This window comes from Saccostrea echinata, unplaced genomic scaffold (assembly GCF_033153115.1).
Source record: "Saccostrea echinata isolate AGI-Se365-2 ecotype Australia unplaced genomic scaffold, CSIRO_AGI_Sech_v1 ptg000054l, whole genome shotgun sequence".
In the NCBI taxonomy this organism is placed as follows: Eukaryota; Metazoa; Mollusca; class Bivalvia; order Ostreida; family Ostreidae; genus Saccostrea; species Saccostrea echinata.
Window position 1 is genome coordinate 41,478,982 of NW_026889803.1, and position 18,641 is coordinate 41,497,622.

General features: G+C 36.0%; 1 protein-coding gene across 2 annotated transcripts; it reads right to left on the bottom strand.

Annotated features, from left to right (window-relative positions):
* Positions 1-4,299: 4,299 nt before the first annotated feature.
* On the bottom strand, positions 4,300-18,632 carry LOC133172555 (uncharacterized). 2 transcript variants are annotated; one of them, XM_061307469.1, is made up of 8 exons: positions 18,597-18,632; positions 13,474-13,600; positions 13,222-13,350; positions 11,061-11,135; positions 6,231-8,080; positions 5,936-6,111; positions 5,088-5,266; positions 4,300-4,831 (listed from the first exon to the last, which is right to left on the bottom strand). In XM_061307469.1, the coding sequence occupies exons 2-8, from the start codon at positions 13,592-13,594 to the stop codon at positions 4,584-4,586; spliced, it is 2,778 nt and encodes a 925-aa protein (XP_061163453.1). In that variant the 5' UTR covers positions 13,595-13,600; positions 18,597-18,632; the 3' UTR covers positions 4,300-4,583. The 2 variants fall into 2 exon arrangements, with proteins under 2 accessions (XP_061163453.1, XP_061163452.1); XM_061307468.1 differs by having other exon boundaries at positions 11,061-11,138; positions 18,597-18,631.
* Positions 18,633-18,641: the final 9 nt, after the last annotated feature.

Genomic DNA, 18,641 nt, shown 5'->3' on the forward strand with positions numbered 1-18,641 from the left:
GTATGTTCACACTAATTACCTAGGGGCAGAGAATGAGACTTTCGAAGAATGTTTATTTTTCATTTTCAGTATTTGATCAAGAGATCCACACTCTAATACCTTAACCCCTGACCCAAGGGCCAAGAAATTCACAAATTTTGAAGAGGCATTTTCACTATATAATCAATGGAGCCCTGACCTAACACAGAATCTTGACCCAGGGGCCATGAATTTCACAGGTTTGGAAGAGGCATCCTTGTTCATCATAACCATGCAATTAATTTGTCTGCTATATATATACAGGGTGAGCAAAGAAGCCTTTCAAAGAATTAATGCATTTTCACTATATGATCAAAAGAGTCCAAGCTTACTCTAGAACCTCTGGAGCTGGGGCCATGAATTTCACAATTTTGGTAAAAGAGCCACTGCTTTTTATAGTCATGTCAACAATTTGACTCCTTAGTGTCCAGGAGTGAAGAAAAAAAATTTGAAATAACATTGATTTTGATTGATTTTACCCATCCCCTCAGGCCGCAGGGAGGCAGGGATCATGAAATTCACAAATTTTTGTTCCCCTTCACCCATAGATGCTATATACCAAAATTGGTTGAAATTGGTTAAACAGTTTATGAGAAAAGCTGAAAATGTTCAGAAGTTTGCTACGGATGACAAAAAACAAAAACAGATAGCAATATGTCACCTGAGTGACCCACGTGACCTAACAAGGTCAGTGGGGATTTTTACTAGATGAGTCAACCTGAGAAGAAGACTGAATGCAGGAGCACATGAAGTAAATTAATTAAATCCTCTTGCAAACTGAAAATAAAACATTGCTTTAAAAAGTGAGAATATGGCAAAAAAAATTATTCTGATCAAGATTTGAACCAGACATCTAAACATATCATGCTATACATGTATATCATCAAAACTGTGAACCCCATAAAAGAAGAAAAGACACAATGTCAACTCAAGATTTACTTCGTAAAATCCATGTCTGTGGTAACATCCAAACTTTTAAAGTTATCATCTAATAATGTAATGAAATAAAGTTAATAATAAGCATAACATTTACATGTAAATCTAGCAAACATTACTTATACAGATTATAAGTATTTAATGCCCATCAATTTAAATACTGTAAACCAATTATTATTTGCAACATCTTTTATTTGTGATCTGTCAATTTGAAAAAAAAAAAAAGGTTCGCTGCGGAATTATTATTGAGTAAAAGAACATCACATAACTTGCGGATATTTCTTGCACGCGAATAATAATAATTGGTTCTCAGTACACGTTTATGACACTTAACTCTCAAGTAAATTATAAATCAAGCATGCTTCAACTTTCTTTTCTTCCATTACGTTTAGAACTCCGTAAGTACTTATCTTCTGTGCATTAAATTCTGTTTGTTGCATTTTTGAAAGTTGCAGTGGAAATCACACCAACGCGGGTTCCATCTCAGTGTCTCACAGTGGAGAGACTTAAATCAACCTTCTCTCCACAGAGAGAGAGAGATCATGGATTACAACTTGAGGACAAGGAAATGGAAACAAATGTCTCTAAATCAGAATATCAAAATGTTAACATTATATGAATGGAAAACTCAATGATTTTCAGTATTGCCTTTATGAGAAACAAGAAACATAACTTTTCATTCAATATGTTTAACATTAGATGACATGGATTTACTTTTCTGCATCAATGATATGACTATTTGGACAAAATATTTGACAAAAAAAGGGGAAAAAACAGATCAACACATTATCTTAAAATGAATTGCTACAAACAAATAAGGTATCTGTGTCTATAAATCTCATAGAAAACAACACAAGCATGTACATATACCCACAGTGGATAAACAACTATAAAGTTCACAGCACAGTACGAATGTTGCTTTGGTCAACACTATAAACAAAACCTTCATTGATACAAGTAAAAAATCTCTAAGAGACAAAGTGCATGTAACCCATTTATGCAAGTGTTTTCAAACAAACCTCAATACAAACTGAATCAAGAAATGTCCTAATTGGCTGCTAATGGAGCAACTAGGCAAACTAGGGCATTCTTGGAAATAGCAAAGAACTGCTCTATCTTACAAAGCATACACAGCAAATACCCATGTTGTTAATCTTGTTGAGATGTACTGTAATTGGTTAACAGTTGTTAACTCCTCTAGTTATAAGGAACCTTTGTGTGGAGTATGAACCAAAGTATGACAGTCCATCATCCAAACATTTAAATAAAATTTGAGCCAAAGACCTTATTAACATGACCATGACATAGAAACATGACAAACCTCTTGATTACAAACAACCTTTGAGCCAAGAATGACTTCTGAAGCTATTCTAAGTAAGAGTCTTATTTTTTAAGAGTCCTTCAGAATTTTAGGCTTCTGGGTCATCCGTCATCGACTTGCTTATATGTCCTTGGTCAGGGTCAAGTCATATTATGTTCATCCATTAGGTAAAGTATGATCTTCTGATGTTATTATATAATAAAGTCAAAGTATTGGCAGGAATTTTATGCTTCCAGCTCTGTGATCTTGACTTGTCAAAATGACTATGCTATAAGGTTATTACACATCTACTGGTCCCAATCAGTTTTTTTGTTGTTCTGAAAATAATCTCCTAATACTCTGCTTCAAAGTTATGGCCAAAGCACAAATTTTAAACCTGTGAAATCTGTGACCTTGAAATTAGTCTGTTATCACATACCCATTGGTCTTAGGCAATCTTAAGCTATCTTTGTGCTAAAAATTAACATCCACTTCTCTTCACTATCAACCTTTGTACCAACTTTCTATACCTGTTACAGAATTAAAACACCATGAAAACTTTTTAAAAATCCACAGTTTTTTTTTTTAAATCTATCTAAAAATTCCAGGTTTAAATAGATAAGGCATACCAATAAATATTTTCTAGAAATATTGAAATATGTAAGAGATAATCAAGGGACCAAAAGTCTATAAACACAGACAGACAGACAGACAGAGACAATGATTCCATTATATCATCATATTTTGTTTGCCTAGTAAATAATTATTTATTGCCATTAAGTGTACAAATTATGATCAAATTTTTTTAACAAAATACCAAGAATGACTTCTGAAGCTATTCTAAGTAAGAGTCTTATTTTTTAAGAGTCCTTCAGAATTTTAGGCTTCTGGGTCATCCGTCATCGACTTGCTTATATGTCCTTGGTCAGGGTCAAGTCATATTATGTTCATCCATTAGGTAAAGTATGATCTTCTGATGTTATTATATAATAAAGTCAAAGTATTGGCAGGAATTTTATGCTTCCAGCTCTGTGATCTTGACTTGTCAAAATGACTATGCTATAAGGTTATTACACATCTACTGGTCCCAATCAGTTTTTTTGTTGTTCTGAAAATAATCTCCTAATGCTCTGCTTCAAAGTTATGGCCAAAGCACAAATTTTAAACCTGTGAAATCTGTGACCTTGAAATTAGTCTGTTATCACATACCCATTGGTCTTAGGCAATCTTAAGCTATCTTTGTGCTAAAAATTAACATCCACTTCTCTTCACTATCAACCTTTGTACCAACTTTCTATACCTGTTACAGAATTAAAACACCATGAAAACTTTTTAAAAATCCACAGTTTTTTTTTTAAATCTATCTAAAAATTCCAGGTTTAAATAGATAAGGCATACCAATAAATATTTTCTAGAAATATTGAAATATGTAAGAGATAATCAAGGGACCAAAAGTCTATAAACACAGACAGACAGACAGACAGAGACAATGATTCCATTATATCATCATATTTTGTTTGCCTAGTAAATAATTATTTATTGCCATTAAGTGTACAAATTATGATCAAATTTTTTTAACAAAATACCAATATACAGTACTATTCGACATTAATATCCTTCCATAAAACACTTCAGTTTGCAATGTGCCTCTTATAAATTCCAGCTGGGTCAATGATAATATGCTTCAAACAATTGTTTTGACAAACATTTTACCTTTCAACCATTTTTTTTTGTTTATATCCACTATGGATGTTTACAGTAACTAAACTTATTCATAGAAACCACTCAATGCTTTTCATTTGTTGCTATAAAATAAGAATTGAGTTTTATGTTAATATAAAGGGAAAAATCATGATCATATGTTGGAATTTAATTTTGATAAGATTTTATTTAATGTTATAAAAACACAATTAATACTGTTACATTTCAAGTTATTTTTATAAGCACACTCCTATCCAAACTGCCTTTTAAAAATATTTATGAATGAAAACAACTTCAATACAGCAGTATGCATATATATACATAAACTTTAAACTGGATAAGAAAACAGTTACATGTGACACTAATATTCAAAATTGAATGATGTTTTTTTTTCAATAAATTAAATTTTGTCTATCACAAAAAATACACATTCCTTATAAATTGAAGTTGTTCAAACTTAATATAGCCAACAAATTTTATACATGTACAATCATGAATTAACTGCTGGTTTTTGAGAGAGAGAAAGATGGATAGAGAGAGAGAAAAAAAGAAACATATCTGACATAATATGCCCTTATGATAAAAGGTTTCCATTTGAAAAACTTGTTTACTCCAGTTTACTCTGATTCTAACTGGTCAAATCCTGTTGCTGCTGCTCCTCTTCAGTGATCTTGTGATTAGCATATTTACTCTTGTGTTTGCGACTGTCCATGTGTTGTGCAAACTGATTTTCACCATTAACTGTCACATTACAGATACTACAGTAATACCCTCCACTTGGTGTTCGGAAGTTGGAATAATCTCGCCCTCTCTTCCGTGACTGCTGGGTCTGGATGGTCACAACATTGTGTTCTTCACTGGCCAATCCAGCAAGCACTGAAGAATTTTTGTTATCAACAACTTTTCACAATGAACAGTTTGAATAAATAAAACATTCTACTATTAAAGTTTTGCAATTTCCATATTAAACCTAAAACCAGAGAAATTACAATGCTTAAAGTCTTCATATCAAAATCTAATAATAAAAAAATTTGAATGTTTTATTTCAGAATGGACAACAACTGTTTTAAAAATATATGTCATTCCAGCATCTTTTTAATACAGGTTCTATGGTTTTTAATTCAATATCTACCTCCTCTTCCCCTTCCTCTCCCCCTCCCTCTCCCTCCCCATCGACCTCGATTCGAGTCTGACGCTCTCTCTAGGGATCTCAGTTTGCCTTTGTGTTTGGCTCCATTCAAATGGGACTGTAACTGTTCATTGCAGGTCACCTGAACACAGCACATCTTGCACTCAAACACAGCACCATCTCTGAAATATGCATGAATTTTAAAATTTCAATGATTTTAATTACACAGTCACCCAGTGACCATGGCAGGCATTTTGAGAATAAATATATAGCAAAACTTGCAGGATGTGATGTTGAATCAATACAGTGTTGAAATCATCAAAATGTACTGTTTTTTTTAGCAGAGACAATGTAATTCTCTTTGTCTAATCTGAGATGAAAATCTAATGTTTACATTTATATCCACTAACAACTTTCTCCTTTAGTTCTTATGAAAAGCTGTTAATTAGAGGCAGTATAACTATATTTGACTTCTACACTAATTAGATCCATTTTTTGGCCATATGTAACTCCATCCAAGTATGAATGAAGTGTTTAAAGTCCACTGTTTCTTGGCTCCTCCAACAATCAGATTAATTACACAATATTTTATGTACTTCAAACCATTTTATATGAATAAGACAGATCTAGATGTACATATACACTATAAAATGTCTTTACTGTTTTATTATACAAGGTTTAATTGTTGGAATCATTGCAAAATTTATATATCGACCCACTTATGCAGTTTATGCAATTTACTGCGATGTTGCGACCATTATCTTCAGTATAAAAAACAAAGAAGCATTTTGTCATTAAAATGAACCCAAGTCCTAAATGTGTTGTATATGATAAATATTCCAAATACTTACATTTTGACATGCTGTTTATCTGTCTCTGATATGTGAACTATGCCAGCAGCTTTCATTTTCTTAGCATGATTCTTCCCCTCATAATGTTGGATGGCCTGCTTTGGTGAGTTGAATGCAACTTGACACAACTTGCAGTACACACGGTCATTTTCATCTTTCATCTTCTCAATTACACTCTAAAATATCCATCAAAAATATTCTTGTACTACTTAAGTATCACTTAATAAATTCAGACTGAACTTAACCACTTTTTATCAGCTGATGTAAAAATTTCAATAATTTTTTGATAATTTACCTCACTGAGAGTCTGGTTGTTTTCTTCCTTAGGAGCATCATCAGATTCTGATGCTGGGGTAACTTCAGTAACCAGATTCAACGTGGTCACAATATCTCCCTGTGCTGCTTTCCTAGCAAGAGTGGCCTCAAGTGCTGCCGATTGCTTATACAGCCTTACTTTTTTGGCATGGTGTTTACCATTGTAGTGGGACTGGGCTTGTGAGGGGTGATTGATAGTTAAATTGCACAGCTTACAAAACAAGGGAGTCATCATTTCCTCCAATGCTTTCTGTACCTCTGGATCTTCTATCAGATCATCAGCTGGCTTCTTTTTCTTTGGAGGAGAGGGACCTGTTATGCTATCTTTGGAAGTACTGTCTGGTAGAGTTGGTGCTGTGTCATCTGGAGCAGTAACTTCTGACTTCACTACACTCTGTTTTGGGGTCTGTGATTCAATAACAGTACTCTGTTGATTTTCCACAACAGGTTCTATTTTGACTTCCATTGCCACTGCTGGTTTTGAAGCTGATGCCTTGACTCCTACCTTATGTTCAATTTTACATGGCTTTTTCACTGGAGGCTGCTCCTCAGCTTTCTCTGATTTCATATCAATTTTGTGCTTTTCTGTTTGTTTAATGTCTTTACTGATATTTCTGTTGTTAGGAGTCGATTTATTATCACCATGAACACTCTCTTTGTTCTCCCTTACACTCTGGTCTTTAAATGGCATTGGTTTCTGATTTTTCTCAAATCTGTTGTTGCTTTGTAGGAGACTTTGTCCTCCTCTTCCTCTCCCTCTCTGACTTGGCCCACTATGAATTGGAGATGGTGGCTGGTTCCTGAAGCTTGCACCATCATCCCTATTTCTACCTCTACCTGGAATACCACCCCTATCATAACCACCCCTCCTAGGACCTCTATCTCCTCTGCCTCGGCCCCCACCTCTTTCCCTCCCACGATCCCCTCCTCTGGGATCTCTATAGCCCTCTTGCCATCCTCTGCCCCAGTTCTCTTCCCTATTCCACCCTTTATCTGGATGTTGGTAAGGTTTGTAATGTTCTTCCTCATTTGAATACATCTGATTGTATCCACTTCCTCTGTTATCATTATACCTCCTCCTGTCCTGGGAACTATCATGATTATCATGAATTGGAGGCATTTGAGGGGGTCTTTTTCTGTAATCTTTATCCTCATATTGTCTCCCTGGATCAAAATTATCTCCTCTGTAACTTCCATGATAAGCTCCTCTATTAGGTACATGTCCCCCTCTCCCACCCCTGTCAGGTCTAGTTGCATTGGTCCCTCTTCCTCTTCCTTCACCTGTTGTTTCTGGCTGTTTCTCACTGCTTGGTTGCTGGTGATTGTCTCTCCCTCTCCCAGCTCCCTGCGTCTGTCCCCCTCCTCCCCTCCTTTCCAGTCGAGGATCCCTTTGAGGAGCAAGTTTTTGCTGTCCACTATTACTTTGACTTCCACTACTGCTAGTCCACGTCTTCCCATCCTGTTGACCTGTATAATTCTGACCATAAGTGTTATTCCCATATGATCCATTCTGATCCTGGGAGCTATCTCCGTACCCATAGTAATTCCCATAACCATCATACCCATTGCCATAATAATCACTATAGTTGTAGTTAGCAGTGCTGTAGGAGTCATAATTTGGCTGGTTCCCTGACTGGTACTGGTTCCCTTGCTGGTATTGGTTCCCTGACTGATACTGGTTTCCTGACTGGTAACCAGAATAGTCATAGTTCTGATTAGAACTGTAGTAGCCTGATGTATCTTGGTACTGTGAATAACTCTGTGTGGTGTTTGAAGATGTGTTGTAACTGGCTTGTTGTCCTTGAGAAGAATTCTGACCATCATAATATCCTAGAAATCAACAAAATTCATATACTGTATTTGCCCTGATAAGCACCCATGGTGATTGAAAAATTCAGAATATGGGTAGTTATAAGATCTGCCATTTATAACTTACAAATGAATGTAACCTAAGAGGGGAGACCTTTTAAAACATATTCTCTTATAAGTTGCTAAGTTGAATAAAAGGGCAACTGAAGTGTGACAATTAGTTTTTACCTATGAATAGATATGCAAGCAATGGTTAGTTGACATATTCAACAAATGGCAGCTTAAGATTTGTTAAGTTATGTCTAAATAGAGAATAAATGATTCATTGAAGATAATTAGCAAAAACAAGTTGGTAAGTTGAATAAAAGTGCAACTGAAGTGTGACAATTAGTTTTTACCTATGAATAGATATGCAAGCAATGGTTCAGGTGAGCTAAAAACAAATTATGCAGTTTGAAAAGTCACTGACCGGTGGTGTGTATTTGGAGGGGTACTTGTCATTTTCAGATTGGAAATCACAGTTGGAGAAGTATATAGGGGCATGGAATTGAAATACTCATTGGAATATATGGTACATGTATTGTTATTAATATTGTCAAAGTGCAGTCTGGGAACTTCTAATCCAGTAAATACCACTCAAGTAAAGTACAATCAGGGCTTAACTGACCCTTTTTGGTATAGGGTTCTGTACCCTTTCAATTGGGAATTTTAAATTGAAAAAGTGCCTAAATTTGGCAAACTGATGACCTTTATTATGTTTAACTGTAGATCAAAGAGTTAGATTGTAGGCTTATTCCCTACTTACATCTTTATAAATCACTATAATCTGAAAATTCTTTTTTTTTAATACATAAAAAGCACTAGAAAAATCAATCTGCTTGTCATTTGGGAATTTTTACCTAAGTTTTGTGGGGAAAAGGGTTCTTTTACTGGACCTTGATGCAATGGATATTAGGTCCTAACAATGATCTCGTATATAAAACAGAACAAGAGGCCCATGGGCCACAACGCTCACCTGAGTTACTTTGACCCTGCTGTTCTTCACCAGACCCCCTCCCTTGTAATACTCATTGCTGCCCCGCCCTACCCCCAGGGCCATAATTTGAACAATTTAGAATCTACACTACCTAAGGATGCTTCCACATAAGTTTCAGCTTTTCTGGCCTAGTGGTTCTTGAGAAGAAGATTTTTGAAGATTTTGCCTATATATTTCAATGTAAGACTTGGATTCCCTATTGTGGCCCTGCCCTACCTCCGGGGGTCATGATTTGAACAATTTAAAATCTACACTACCCAAGGATGCTTCCACATAAGTTTCAGCTTTTCTGGCTTAGTGGTTCTTGAGATGAAGATTTTTAAAGATTTTGCCTATATATTTCAATGTAAAACTTTAATTCCCTAAATGGCCCTGTCCTACCCCCCTGGGCCATTATTTGAACAATTTAGAATCTACACTACCCCAAGATGTTTCCACATAAATTTCAGCTTTTCTGGTCTAGTGGTTTTTCAGAGGAAGATTTTCAAAGATTTTGCCTTTATATTTCAATGTAAAACTTGGATTCCCTATTGTGGCCCCGCCCTACCCGGTGGGCCATGATTTGAACAATTTAGAATCTACACTACCCAAGGATGCTTCCACATAAGATTCAGCTTTTGTGGCCCAGTGGTTCTTCATCATCGAATTTCAAAGATTTTGCCCTTAAATTTCAATGTAAAACTTGGATTCCCTATTGTGGCCACGCCCTAACCCCGGGGGGGGGGGGGGGGGGGGGGGGGGGGGGGCGCCATGTTTTGAACAATTTAGAATCTACACTACCCAAGGATGCTTCCACATAAGAATCAGCTTTTGTGGTCCAGTGGCTCTTCATCTTCAGATTTTCAAAGATTTTGCCTATATATTTCAATGTAAAACTTGGATTCCCTATTGTGGCCCTGCCCTACCCCCGGGGGCCATGATTTGAACAATTTAGAATCTACACTACCTAAGGATGCTTCCATATAAGTTTCAGCTTTTGTGGTCCAGTGGTTCTTCAGAAGAAGATTTTCAAAGATTTTGCCTATACATTTCAATGTAAAACTTGGATTCCCTATTGTGGCCCTGCCCTACCCCCAGGGGCCATGATTTGAACAATTTAGAATCTACACTACCCAAGGACGCTTCCACATAAGTTTCAGCTTTTGTGGCCCAGTGGTTCTTGAGAAGTAGAATTTTTAAACATTTTGTCTTTAAATTTCAATGTAAAACTTGGATTCCCTATTATGGCCCTGCCCTACCCCCGGGGTCCATGATTTGAACAATTTAGAATCTACACTACCCAAGGATGCTTCCACATAAGTTTCAGCATTTGTGGCCCAGTGGTTCTTGAGAAGAAGATTTTCAAACATTTTGTCTTTAAATTTCAATGTAAAACTTGGATTCTCTATTGTGGCCCCGCCCTACCCCCAGGGGCCATGATTTGAACAATTTAGAATCTACACTACCCCAGGATGCTTCCATATAAGTTTCAGCTTTTCTGGCCCTGTGGTTCTTGAGAAGAAGATTTTTTAATGACCCCACCCTATTTTTGTCTTTTCTTGATTATCTCCTCTTGAAAGGAGGGTTGACCCTTCATTTTAACAATTTAAACTCCCCTTCACCCAAGGATGCTCTGTACCAACTTTGGTTAAAATTGGCTTAGTGGTTCTTGAGAAGAAGTTGAAAATGTGAAAAGTTTACAGACGGATGGACAGACAGACGGACGGACGCCGGACAACAGGTGATCAGAAAAGCTCACTTGAGCTTTCAGCTCAGGTGAGCTAAAAACAAATACTTGTCGCAGTGGGTCATTTTAGAGACTGGCTGACTAGAAACTGTGTTGTGATAAAATAAATTTTCATCAATTTGTATTGGTGTGACTTTATCCAAAAAAAAAAAAAAAATGCAGGGCAAAGTGTTCCACACATGTCCCTAAAAACCTGAAATCAAAATCTTTGTATTTATACATGCGTGTTTACTACTTGCCTTGATTATTGTACTCGTACTGGGAATTCTGGGTACTCTGTGGTGTAGATTGCTGACTAGCTGTGGAATAGCTTGCTGCTACAAAAATACATCATAATAACATATCTAAGTTTATAGCCTATCACAAAAGATTGCTACATCAAAATATTCTGTGGTAAGTGATTTGTTTAACCCTGACTTGCTTACACAAAACACTTTGTAACATCTTGACTCAAATAATAACAAAGCATGTTTTTCAATAACACAACATAAAGATTTAGTTGAAAATTAAAGATGAATTTTCTGAACAAATAGTAGATTTGAAACTTTTTAAACATTTCTACTCAAAAATCTTTTTTCTTCTAGACCAAAAAAAAAACCCATAGGTAATCAGAGATTACAGAGCTCACCTCAACGAATGTTGTCTTTAAGTAAGGCAAAGTCCCACACTTAACTAATAATCTAGGAGTGTGCATCCCTAGATGCAACATTTATGCAATTTTGGTCTGATAGGGTTTGGGAATAGACTTATCTGAAAACTTAAAACTAGTCACCCATCCAGAAAATGGAAGTCAAAACCAGCATCCGAAGCAAGTTTTGAGATTGTTCGTCCCTTGATGCATCATCCATGCAAGTTTGGTTCAGATAGGCCTTATAGTTACTTGGAAATGAGATCTGCTCCAAAAACTTTAACCTGGTTACTCATCCGCAAAATATAGGTCAGATCCAGCATCCGAAGCAAGTCCAGTAGTGTGAATCCTTAGATGTATCATCCATGCAAGTTTGGTCAATATAGGGTTTATAGTTACTTGGAAATGACATCTGCTCAAAAAACTTTAACCTGGTCACTCATCCGGAAATTTGTCAAATCCACCATCCGAAGCAAGTCCAGTAGTGTGCATCCTTAGATGTATCATCCATGCAAGTTTAGTCAATATAGGGCTTATAGTTACTTGGAAATGACATCAACTCCAAAAACTTTAACCTAGTCACTCATCCCAAAAATTTAGGTCAGATCCAGCATCCGAAGCAAGTCCAGTAGTGTGAATCCTTAGATGTATCATCCATGCAAGTTTAGTCAATATAGGGCTTATAGTTACTTGGAAATGACATCTGCTCCAAAAACTTTAATGTGGTCACTCATCCCAAAAATTTAGGTCAGATCCAGCATCCGAAGCAAGTCCAGTAGTGTGCATCCTTCGATGTATCATCCATGCAAGTTTAGTCAATATAGGGCTTATAGTTACTTGGAAATGAGATCTGCTCAAAAAACTTTAACCTGGTCACTCATCCGGAAAATATAGGTCAGATCCAGCATCCGAAGCAAGTCCAGTAGTGTACATCCTTAGATGTATCATCCATGCAAGTTTCATCAATATAGGGTTTATAGATACTTGGAAATGACATCTGCTCCAAAAATTAAACGTGATCACTCGTCCATAAAATATAGGTCAGATTCAACATCCGAAGCAAGTCCAGTAGTGTGCATCCTTAGATGTATCATCCATGCAAGTTTGGTCAATATAGGGCTTATAGTTACTTGGAAATGACATCTGCTCCAAAAACCTTAACCTGGTCACTCATCCGGAAAATATAGGTCAGATCCAGCATCCGAGGCAAGTCCAGTAGTGTGCATCCTTAGATGTATCATCCATGTAAGTTTGGTCAATATAGAGCTTATAGTTACTTGGAAATGAGATCTACTTCAAAAACTTTAACCTAGTCACTCATCCGGAAAATGTAGGTCAGATCCAGCATCCGAAGCAAGTCCAGTAGTGTGCATCCTTAGATGTATCATCCATGCAAGTTTGGTCAATATAGGGCTTATAGTTACTTGGAAATGAGACCTGCTCCAAAAACTTTAACCTGCTCCAAAAACATTAACCTGGTCATTCTTTAGCTGAAATTGCAGCATCTGAAACCTTGACTGGTACAATAAAACACACTAGAAGTATCCTCCATGCATCTCTAACTAATATAGGCCACAGAAGTACTTGAAAAGAAAACTGCTCCAAAAACCTTAACCTGGGATGCCGACGCCGATACCGACGCCGAGGGTATTACATAAGCTCCCCCAACTTCGTTGAGGTGAGCTAAAAAATCGTTATCCCTTTTAAAATACTGACAGTAGGGAATAATAAAGAGGAGTCAGTTACAAGATAGCTGGTAGTGTGATTAGTACCTTGATATGAGCTAGCACTGCTAGGTTGATACAAATACTGAGAATTTGTTCCACTCATGGCATTGGTTGCTGAAGTACTACCAGATGTTGACATTGGTTGATAATAGGAATTTTCAGTTGTTGAGTAACCTGAGTAAATTGTATACTTATAAAAGGATATAAAGAAGAAATAATCTGAGGAACAAATTCTAATTATTAATTTCATTAAATTAAAGTGAGAAATGCTTTTCACGAAGAAGTTGAAATACTCACTCTGGCCATAGTGGACTGGTTGCTGCTGATACTGATACCCCTTTGATGCCTGGGAGGCATTATCCCCAGGAGGTTTTGGGGGTGGGGGTGGGGGTGGTGGCGATTCTTCACGTGTTGTCATTGTTCACTACAATAAGTATTTTTTTAAACAAATATGTAATGTAATCATTTGTTTATCCTAATAACAATAAAGCTAAAAATTACATTACATCTACTTTCCTGGTTTAAAATTTAACTCCCATTCAACCCAAAAGAAAATAAACAAGAGGCCCATGGGCCTTGAATCGCTCTTCTGATAAACTGTACAACCTATCACTTCTATTTGAAGCCTCGAAGTATCCTGTATATTTACATGAACCCTTGAAATTCCAATTCACACTCTGAGAACCCAAGATGATTCTAAGCCAATTAGTACCTGAGAGTTGGTCATGGTGACCTACTTATCACTTGTCATTCTCTGAGGACCCATCAACTAAGTTTGATGATTCTAAGCCAATTAATACCTAAAGTATTTTTTAAAATTATAATCATAAAATTTTATAAGTAAGTCAAAGTGACCTACTTTTCAATTGTTTTACTCCAAGGACCCAAGATGCATCAACTGACAAAGTTTGAAGATTCTAAGCCAATTAGTACCTGTAATATTTAATTAAAGCCATAAATTTTCAAAAGTAGGTCACCGTGACCTACTTTTCAGTTGCTGTACTCCGAGGACCAAAGATACATCGACTGACAAAGTTTGATGATTCTAGCCAATAAGTACCCAAAATATTTAATTACAGCCATAAATTTTCAAAAGGAGGTCACAATGACCTACTTTTCAGTCAACCTACTCCGGGGACCAAAGATGCATCAACTGACAAATTTTGACGATTCTAAGCCAAATAATTCCTGAAAATATTAAATACAGCCATAAAACTTCAAAAGTAGGTCACCGTGACCTACTTTTCAGTTGTTGTACTCCGAGGACCCAAGACGCTGACAAAGTTTAATGATTCTAAGCCAATTAGTACTCGAAATATTTGATTAAAGCCATAAATTTTCAAAAGTAGGTCACCGTGACCTACTTTTCAGTTGTTGTACTCCGAGGACCCATGACGCATAAACTGACAAAGTTTTATGATTCTAAGCCAATTAGTACCCGAAATATTTTATTAAAGCCATAAATTTTCCAAAAGTAGGTCACGGTGACCTACTTTTTAGTCGACCTACTCCAAAGACCCATGATGCATCAACTGACAAAGTTTGATGATTCTAAGCCAATTAGTACCCGAAATATTTAATTAAAGCCATAAATTTTCAAAAGTAGGTCACGGTGACCTACTTTTTAGTCGATCTACTCTGAAGACCCAAGATGCATCAACTGACAAAGTTTGATGATTCTAAGCCAATTAGTACCCGAAATATTAAATTAACGCCATAAATTACAAAATTAGGTCACTGTGACCTACTTTTTAGTCGACCTACTCCGAAGACCCAAGATGCATCAACTGACAAAGTTTAATGATTCTAAGCCAATTAGTACCTGAAATATTTAATTATAGTCATAGAAATTGAAAAGTAGGTCACGGTGACCTACTTTTCAGTTGACCTTTTTTGAAGACCCAAGATGCATCAACTTACAAAGTTTTATGATCATAGGACTTAAAATGTCCAAATTATGCCTCTAAAACGCTTTGAAATTGAATGCCTGCAAAGTTCAAAAAGTAGGTCACTGTGACCTACTTTTTAATAAATATGTTTTATGGCCCCAAGATGCATCATCTTACAAGATTTAATGATTCTAAGCCTCCCCGTATTCGAATTAATGACCTTAATTGTTTTAAAAATGATTAGCCATAAAATTCAAAAAGTAGGTCAAGGTGACCTACTTTTTAGTCGACGTACTTTGAGGACCCAAGATGCATCAACTGACAAAGTTTGATGATCATAGGCCTTAAATTGCTCAAAATATACCTCTAAATCATTTTGAAAAAGAATGGCCGCAAAATTTAAAAAGTAGGTCACCGTGACCTACTTTTGAGTCAACATGATATGAGGTCCTTAGATGCACCAACTGACAAGATTTGATGATCCTAGTCCTTATAGTAAGCAAAATATCAACATTTTAATAAAATGTAATTTTTGGTCAACTTTGAAGTGACCTTGAGACCACGCCCTTTGCCCCAGGGTAAATCCCCGTGCAAATTTTAATCTACAACATATCCTCATCCTTTTGTGTAAGTTTGGTGATAATCTGCCCAGTGGTTCTTGAGAAGAAGATTTTTTAGCAACCAGTACTTTTGTTTCTATTTTCCTAATTATCTCCCCTTGTTAAAGGGTCACAACCCCAGTTTTAGTATAAAAGGGAGCCCTTGGGCCAAGGATACCCTGTGACAAATTTGACAATAATTGGCCAAGGGGTTCTTGAGTTATGGCCCATATTCTAAAAAGTTTACGCACACCGCACACCGCACAAATGGCCATAGCATTAGCTCTTTGAGCCTTTGGCTCAGAAGAGCTAAAAATAAAAAGACAAAAAGCAAATGGTACTATACATTTGGCCTACATAAGTGTAACTGTTTTAATTGGTCATAAAATGTTTGAAAAACACACTATTTTTTCCTATGTAAATAAATCATACCTTTAAAGGTGATGCATGTATTACATAGAAATGGGTCACGATACTTTTTAAGAGGTAAAAATTATAAAATTTGTCTACGTCCCAAATATTTACATGCACGCAATCATTATTTTTTTTTTTTTTAGTAAAGTGTCATTTGGGCATTAATTTCATGTTTTATTCCATTTCATAACACAACTTTGTGTGAATGTGACCAATGAAGTACAAACATATGATATTTATATTTGGAAATATGCCTGCCTGAGGTCTTTGCATGGTAAAGTGCACCAAGCAAAACCCAGGGCAGGCATATTTCCTGATTTTCAGTCAGTGACTTCTTATCACATATTTTAATGCAAATTTATACTTTTTTCTTAACTCACATGACTAGATTTTCTCTGCAATTCTGGTCATAAACATCCTTACAACTTTAGTAATGGATATTTGTGTTGTCAAATGTACAATCAAGTAATTGTGATGTCATAAAGGATGGAGCAATGGGAAAATACATTGAAACGTCACAATTGCAAACACAGAAGTAGTCCCTGAGCATTACAATGCATGCAGGGGCTGATATGGCTCGATCTATAAAAGACCTGGCTCTCTCTATATTATTTATTGAGAAATATATCAAAGTATGTAATAAGTACAGATGTATTCAGGCCCAGTACAATCTCTTGTTTTAGATATATAGCTTGAATAAGCTATAGAGCTTTAAATATCAAGCTATTCAGAATAACTTTATTTAGCTTCTCACTTTTTTCTTATATATATAATTGTGTTATTTTTTCAGAAATATACAAAGAGTCACACCTAGGTGCAGTGTTCAACCTTAAACTGTTATGAAAACAATGTATGTAAAAATTCCTCATCAAATGCGCTTCCTTGAGAGACTTTGTACTCAAAGTTTATAAGTTTTGGGGTTATATAAAGCAACTGATATGTGATCACACAGTTACTTCTTGAATGAAATTATAAAGGAGTCAATTATGGTCAATAAGTTAATTGATTGGTAATAATTCAGCACAATGTGAAGCAATCATACTTATCCATGTCTCAAAGCACACAAGGTGGTGTACAGTTATCCAAACAATGGAAATACATCTTTTGCTTAAAAGTATTCAAAGGCTGCAATGTTAAAACTCTCTTTGATTTGGGTTGCTTTTTGATAGCTCGATCATAGTACATACATGAATAGTCAAATACTAATCTCTATTGAGATTCTGCTGGGCTAGATATTTGGACTGACGCCCACAGAATCTCTAGACAACCACTCATAATTCATGTCTGGAAATCAAGCCCCAACTTCGGCCGACTATAGCAAGAATTATTCATCTAGACCACACTGCCGTTCGCTTCAATTAAGTCATTTGGTTGTTTATTTGACTCTCTGTCACTTTTATTTCCACATTGCTTACCGTTTAGGCATGTAAATCCCAACATAAAAATATTCACTGAAATCTCCGTTCAAAATATGGCTCCTTTGACGAAATTGTTTACCTCCTCGCATAAAAGAGTTCCTATAGTCCGTTTTCTTTTATGTGATGTTCAATAGCCATAGTAGACATTAGTTCATAATCACATAGGGTAAAAACAAACTATAGGAACTCTTTTATGTGAGGAGGTAAACAATTTCGTCAAAGGAGCCATATTTCGAACGGAGATTTCAGTGAATATTTTTAAGTTGGGATTTACATGCCTAAACGGTAAGCAATTTGGAAATGATAGTGACAGAGAGTCAAATAATCAACCAAATGACTTAATTGAAGCGAACGGCAGTGTGGTCTAGATGAATAATTCTTGCTATAGTCGGCCGAAGTTGGGGCTTGATTTCCAGACATGAATTATGAGTGGTTGTCTAGAGATTCTGTGGGCGTCAGTCCAAATATCTAGCCCAGCAGAATCTCAATAGAGATTAAGTCAAATACTTGCGACTTTTTGTCTATTTCTTACTGTAACAGGAAAGGAAAAAATGTATGGCTGGACCGGGAATCGAACCCGGGACCCCTGCATCACTGGTCAGGTGCTCTACCGACTGAGCTACCCAGGCCGATATCCACGCCCCAAATCACTACACTTTCAAAAACATTTTTGTGAAAAATTGCAAATAAATAGCTTTATCAAGCTATTAAAGCTATATAGCTATTTCTAGCTATATAGCTAAATCAAGATATTGTACTGGACCTGATATTATCAGATTATTACTGTACATATACTCTTTCTTTGAAGATTAAGCAAACACTAAAAAATGTCAGCTCAACAAAACATTTGAGGGTGCTACACGTATCCTTAAGGTCTCACTTTAAAACAAACCTTAATAAAAGCCAATTTTTTAAATGTGTAATAAGTGACCATTATAATATTATGACAGTTTTCAGGAGAGAAAAAAACTGAGTCAATTCGAATTGAGACACATTGTTTTTGTCTCAATCATGTCAACAATTTATCGATCATATAATTCGTATTTTTAAAACATCCTGATTAAAAGGAGGAATGCTAAACGTTCATTGACAATATTTACGTGTTTGTAACTGCAAACAATTTTGGGAAAAGCCTCTCCGCTGCA